General features: G+C 42.0%; 1 protein-coding gene across 1 annotated transcript; it reads right to left on the minus strand.

The window, feature by feature from the left end:
- Positions 1-4498: 4498 nt before the first annotated feature.
- On the minus strand, positions 4499-6508 carry foxd3 (forkhead box D3). The gene has a single exon (XM_083940037.1). It carries the CDS (start codon positions 6111-6113, stop codon positions 4923-4925), a length of 1191 nt encoding a protein of 396 aa, XP_083796163.1. The 5' UTR covers positions 6114-6508; the 3' UTR covers positions 4499-4922.
- Positions 6509-6865: the final 357 nt, after the last annotated feature.

Below are 6865 nucleotides of genomic sequence, written 5' to 3' on the forward strand. Positions count from 1 at the left end.
TGTTTACAATTCAAAATGGGGCAAATTAATTGGGACTCCTCTGCTACATAAAGCTGGCGTTTCCATCTTCTAAACTAAAGTTAGTTGAAATAAGCGCCTCATCCATGTTGGCTTACGAGTTAAGATGGATATTGGAAACCTCCATTTTTCCATGACGACTGAGCAAACGCCATCTGTTGATATAAGTCCTGTGAAATAATAAAAAGCTGCAGGACAGCTAGGGAGTGTCCATTGCAGTGAGATTCATTTTGATCAGCTAAATGTTTGAAGTTATTCCTGAACCAGTCGTGTTCATAGTGATTATTTGATACCTCTGAGTTTGTGCGTGAGTTTGACCCACAATTTGTTCTGTCTATGTCAGTGTTCAGGCACTTTCTTATCATATACGCTAAACAGATGTACATACACACTCAAGCATGTAAATCACTAATGCTTTGATATTGTTTTAGGCTGAACACAAAATCCAATCAGAGCTTTCAGGTGAAACACTTGGAAGTTTCAGTCGCAATGAGCCCCTGTGGTTTGCTGTAACTGGGTCAAAGTGTTTGTGTGAGATTATTTAATTTGTGAGTAAATTAATCACATTGAGGAATTAAGGCTGTATATAACAACAGCAACTGTAATGTGTTTGTACAAACAGCTTCAATCTCTTTTTTTCAAGGGGGTGCACTAAAACACTGTTTAAGCATGAGTCCCATCACAATGAATGAATGCATAACGTAGACAATAATTGTGAAAGAAATGTTTACCTGTTCAACATGCATTTGTCTTTTCTGAGAAATGTGGGTTTCACCACAGAATGATAACCTTTGTGGAGGTCCTTCTTTCATTCGCCTTCCCTTTCAACATACTGGCCTATTTTACCCAAAGTCCAGAAAGGCTATTTGAAGACAGGTATATGAACTGTGGCCTCTCCTTAAAACATAACTGCACACTAATGTGCATGTGGCTGTGGTTCTGAAGGTAGAGCGGTCGTCCTCTATTCAGGAGGTCTGTCGTTGGATCCCTGGCCTCTGCAGTCTACATGTCGAAGTGTCCTTGAGCAAGATACTGAGCTGCTGTGCCATTGGAGTGTGAATGTTAATCACTCCTGGTGAGCAGGTGGCACCTTGCATGGTCGCCTCTCCCACCAGAGTATGAATGTGTGTGAGTGGGTGAATGAATGCTTGATTGTGTTGTAAAATGCCTTTAGTGGTCGCTAAGATGACAAAAGTGCTGTGCGGTCTATTAAAAGGTAAATTTACCATCTACCTTTTAACTGGACTGAAAGGAGGAGCATTAAGAATCACAACTTGATGTGTAAGGTGTTTGAAGGATGGTTCAACACATCTACCAATACCAAATACCCAATGTCCTTTTTACTGAAGTGTCCTGGCATGATTGTATCTGCAGCTTTTAGTGAGTTCTATGGATGGATGGCTAATGTTTCCTCACCTGCACACAGGTGAGTAAAACACCTATAAGCCAACCACATAACAAAAAAATATAATTTTTTTAATAATATCTTGGTGAAATACTCCACCAAAATGTAAAATGATGTAAAGTCTAAATGAACTTAAATTAACTGTCATGGTAATTCAGTGTTGGTTAATGTAGTATAGCTTTATCAGTTCACTGGGTGGAACAATCAAACACACAATGTGGACTTCATTCATAAAGGACTGTGGCATGAGACAAATATAGAGTTTCTGGGAGAGCTGTGGGAACCACGGTCAAGAGTTTTCTACACCTGTGCACAAGCACGTGCAGCTGGTCATTATCGAGTAAGTATGTGAGGGCTCGCGCGCATGAGTTCGACTGTGAGCATTTCAAATGAGCGCATTCATAATCAACAAATCGTATTTATGACGCAACGTAAAAATAGCAAATACTGTGTTTGTTAACAATTGATATATTAAATGATTAAAAGAGCAGGCTGTGTTAATGGATTTCGAACAAACTGCAGTGATGTGAACTGCTACTTTTTGGGAGGAAATATGAATGAATCAACTGCTGGTAAAGCTTAAATTACAACCACGACAATTTGAGTGTTTCTGCTCAAATACAAATACTAGTCCTCTCCTATCCTACTATGGAGCAGTAGGTGTATGATTACTGAAGCACATAGATACAAATGTTTAACATATCCATGTCGCTTATGGTTAAAACATATTTCGCGAATGAAAATTAACTATTGGACCAGATATAACAACAACAATAATAATTATAATACTATTATTATTATTATTATTATTATTATTATTATTATTATTATTATTATTATTATTATTATTTTATATATTCATAATCTATTCCTTTATTTCAGTTTCCCCTCCTTAAATTATTCATCCAGCCATAATTATTGGAATTTCAAAATGAAAAAGGTGGTAAGTTTTATTTTCTATCATCTCAGGTTGTGTCTTTTCAAATATGTCTTTGATTTCGGATACCCAGAGGTGTCAGTTAACGCCCCCTAGCGGCTTGAGTGTCTCCTGAGCTGTCGTCCGCATGCAGCATCACCGATGCAACATCATGCACACACAGAGACATCACACTGCAGTTTTTTTTCCTGCAGGCGCTCTCATGCATGTGAGCGCGAGAGTTTGGCTTAGAGTCCCTGCTTTGTGGAGGCCGAACCTGCATTTGTAACACACATGCAGTGTCGGAAATGACTCGAACAATTGATACGTCAACGATACACTAGTGCAGGTAGTTTTGCTGTTTATATGCTTTGATATTTCCTTCAGGAATTCGTTTTTTCAGTTGCCCCCAAAAAGACTGGAAAAGCTGCATTAGCCCACATACCCCTTTAATCTAAATAATATGGCTGACTGCACCCTGAAAGTGACCTCGGGTGGCTGGACGTCTCTTTCACGACCTCTTTAAACTGTCTGAGAGGGAGCGTGTGAATATTAAATATGTATAAATTATGAGGAAAATATAATGGCAGAAATCACCAAAAACCCAGAGTCTGCCATTTCTAAAAAGTGTGTGTGTGTGTGTGTGTGTGTGTGTGTGTGTGTGTGTGTGTGTGTGTGTGTGTGTGTGTGTGTGTGTGTGTGTGTGTATGTGTGTGTGTGTGTGTGTGTGTGTGTGTGTGTGTGTGTGTGTGTTTTATAGCCTATACCCTAATATTTTGTAATCGAGGAATTATCAATGGGGCAAATACACTGATGTGCTCTAATGTGACACAGGGTTTGTTTGGCAATAAAATGAATTCTATAACACAATAATAATATTATACTGTTCTAGGTCAACGTATTGATAATGCTGGGTTGCTAATAATAATAGTCCAATAATAATGGTATGGAAGGAAATGGGTGAGAAGGTGACATTGGAGAAGTCTTTTGCATCATCAGCACCTTCTTCGGTGTCTTCATGTGAATTGAAGTAGAGAGAGGCTCCTCTCTGTTTCTCTGTTTCTCATGGGGATCAGATAAATATAGCACCCCACCCACCCACCCCCCCAAGCTGGCGCGCGCGCGCACACACACACACACACACACAAACACTCCACACACTAGACCGGTCACCATTTGCTGCTTGCGTAAAAGTGATTAGCCTGACACAACTGCGAAGCTGTTACCTTTATAGTAGCCAAGCCGCAGAGTATCATGTAAAACGACACGAGCAGTGATGTAATGAAGAATTTAAAAGTGTCTAAACTGTGACCTCCAGTCAGAGACCATTATCAAGGAAACAACCATAAAAATAGCCCAGTTTTAAAAAACATTGACACTGTTTTACTATTTATCCCTAAATGTTCATTTCACACCGTTTTGTCTTCACATCTAAAATATTATTGTGTCAGATCAGACTGAAAAGCTGCAGGAATGTAGTTTTCCATGAGTTTGGAAATACTTTTAGGTGTTTTGCATTTAACCTATAAGGTCCATCATGCCTTCGCTTTTACATGATAACCACCTCTTTTCACCTGATCTTTAAATTTAAAATCGATATAAGTATGTTTTATAATTCCTTACTTTTTTGTTTACCTTCGGCAAAAAAAATCACTTAATTCAAAGAGTGATTACAAAAACATTTCTGTAAGCGCGCACAATAAAGTTGCAATACGAGCTATATATATTTATATACACACACAATATCATCATATATATAAATATATAATAATATTTACAGGGGTAAATGCTGTTAAGCTTTTGCCGTGAAAAAAATGTATTTCCCCATGTTACTAGATAAATAGAATTTGAATGTAGAAATAAAAATTAAACTTCAAACGGCAATTTTAAAATAGACTTTTAACGTCGTGAAAATGGGATGCTATTAGGAATTATTAAGCCTGAAAATTACGTAGTAGATTTAAGCACATTATAAAGAAGACAATTTTATAATATCTGCTCAAATCTAAAAAATTAAAAATGTGAATGTCTTTGTTGTTAATTCATGCCTTCCTAGCGTGAGAGGTTATTTATATAAAAATAATACATATATTTTCAAGAAGATGTGTCTTAATAAATCTTTTATCAAACAATTTAAGAACGTTAATTAAGAAAATGGATTTTAATTATTTCTTAGATTTATTTACAAATAAATTCAGTTTACAACACAATATAGCTACATAGAATGACATATATTTGTTTTCTCATATAAACAGACTATTTTTCAGAGCTTTTTGTGTCTTGTATGAAAAGGAAGCAAAAAAATGTGTCCAGTTGAGCTTCCGATAAAAAAAGAAAATGTAAAAGAATTATCACAGATCTCCAACAGAAACAAACGAAAAAAAAACAGGTAAACCTTTTTTTTTTTTACAAATATTTACAAATATTACCTGTACAGAAATATCTCCTTTTTTTCTTTTCTCTGTGTCTCAACAGTCTTTATGGCTACAGAGTCCAGTGTTGCCTATTGATTTGTGCTATTCACACTCCCCCTTAATAATGTCTCTATATAAAAATAAGAGTTTATTTTCTCTGGGTTTGAAGTCATTGTGAAGGCCATTTGGACACTGCCGCCGCCGCCGCCGCTGCTGACGGTAAAACATGTCCAGAAATAAGATTTGACGGTACACTGAGGATGGGAGCGATAGCGGCTGAGGCCCGGGACAGAGACAGGGACTGCGCGCTCAGCAGGGCTGACTGAACGGTCACCGGAGGCCGCAGGAAAGCGGCGCCCGGTGAGACTGAGGAGGCGCTGGAGACCCCGATGATGTTCTCTATACTAAAGGACGGTCTGTTTGAAGGCTCTGACTTGATCATGGACGCTGTGCTCAGACTATTGAGCTGAAGTTGAAGACTCGGGCTGAGCTGGGAGTTGAACGCTTTCCTGTTCAGCTCCGCCGAGGACAGGAGAGGGACGCCCGGGGGCAGCATGGGACCTACGGGGGGGATGTACGGGTACTGCAAAGCCGCCGGATGGGAATAAGCAGCCGGGTGGATCCCGTAGTGCCTCCCATAGGGACCCCCAAGGCTGTACGCACCAAAACTTTGCATCATGAGAGCAGTCTGGTCCCTGAGCATGTCCGGCTGAACTCTCTTGAACCGTTTCCTCCTCCTGAGGAAGCTGCCGTTGTCGAACATGTCCTCCGAAGCGGGATCCAGGGTCCAGTAGTTGCCTTTGCCGGGGTTGCCAGGTTCCCGGGGGATTTTCACGAAGCAGTCGTTGAGGGACAAGTTGTGGCGAATGGAGTTTTGCCAAGCCGGGAACTTCTCCCGGTAATACGGGAATCGGCTACTGATGAACTCGCAGATCCCGCTGAGGGTGAGCTTTTTCTGCGGGCTCTGGAGGATGGACATGGTGATGAGGGCGATGTAGGAGTAAGGCGGCTTTACCAGACTGTTTTTGGGTTTCTGGACCCCACCTCCCGTCGCGCTCTCTTGACCCTCTCCCTTCCCGGTGCCCGTCTCACCTTCCCCGGAGCTCTCGCAGCACGGGCTCCCTCCGCCGGACCTCATCTCCTCCTTCTCCACCTCGATCTCATCTTCCACCTCCTCGTCGCCTGCTTCTCCCCGCAGGTCGTGCAGGATGCCTCCCACCGGGCTGTCGCAGTCGCTGTCCACCCGCTCCATGCCCTCCTCGTCTCCCTCGCCCACCACGTCGATATCCACGTCCTCCGCGTTGAGCACAGTTTGGCCGGACATGTCGCTGGCTCTTTCGCTGCCTCCAGACAGGGTCATCTCACGGCTGACTTACACTTTTTTTGTTTGATGGTTTGTAGTCTACCGGAGCCAAAACAGCCGAGCAGCCGGGTGTGATGGGTGAGACCAGCGCCGTCAGTGCGCTCACGCGTCGGGGTCTGTTGGACTTCTAGTCGCTCCTGTCAAGAGATCGGATGTCTCCAAAAAAGCAAAAACAAAATCGGAATGCGATTGAACCAGCAGCAAGCCAGTCAAGCAAAATAAACTTCAACTTATTTCTCCACTCCGGTAAGTGAGCAGGCCTGTGTAACAGCAGCGAGTCTCGCCTCGAAGTTGTTAGGAGATGTTTTGCGCTCCGGCGTCCCTTCTCTGTGCGTATATTTCCTAAAGGAGTGATATTTGGAGAAGCAAGTCGAGGTGACACATGCTGCGTTTAAAGGCCGGAGCTTTTAAAAGGACTGTCTGATAGATTACTTTTCCCAGTATAAGATATACTATCAGTGCAGGACACGTGGTTTGGTGACGACAGACGCCCCCTCTCCTCTCCTCTCCTCCCTCCACCCTCCTCTACTCTCTGTTAAACCATGCAAACTGGAGTTGTTTCATGGATTTGTCAACAATGGGACATCAGCAATGCTGCTTTCCGCTGATTTCTGTGTTCGTCCGTCATAGACCATTTAACGGTGGCAGAGGGAGGAGGAGGGGGGGGGGGGGGGAAGAAAATTGGCCTGCATGATTGAAAGATCTGATGCGCATTAACGTCGCTGCGTAAAAAACAATTCAAACCTTTA

The sequence above is a fragment of the Echiichthys vipera genome (assembly GCF_963691815.1).
Source record: "Echiichthys vipera genome assembly, chromosome: 3".
NCBI classification, from domain to species: domain Eukaryota; kingdom Metazoa; phylum Chordata; class Actinopteri; order Perciformes; family Trachinidae; genus Echiichthys; species Echiichthys vipera.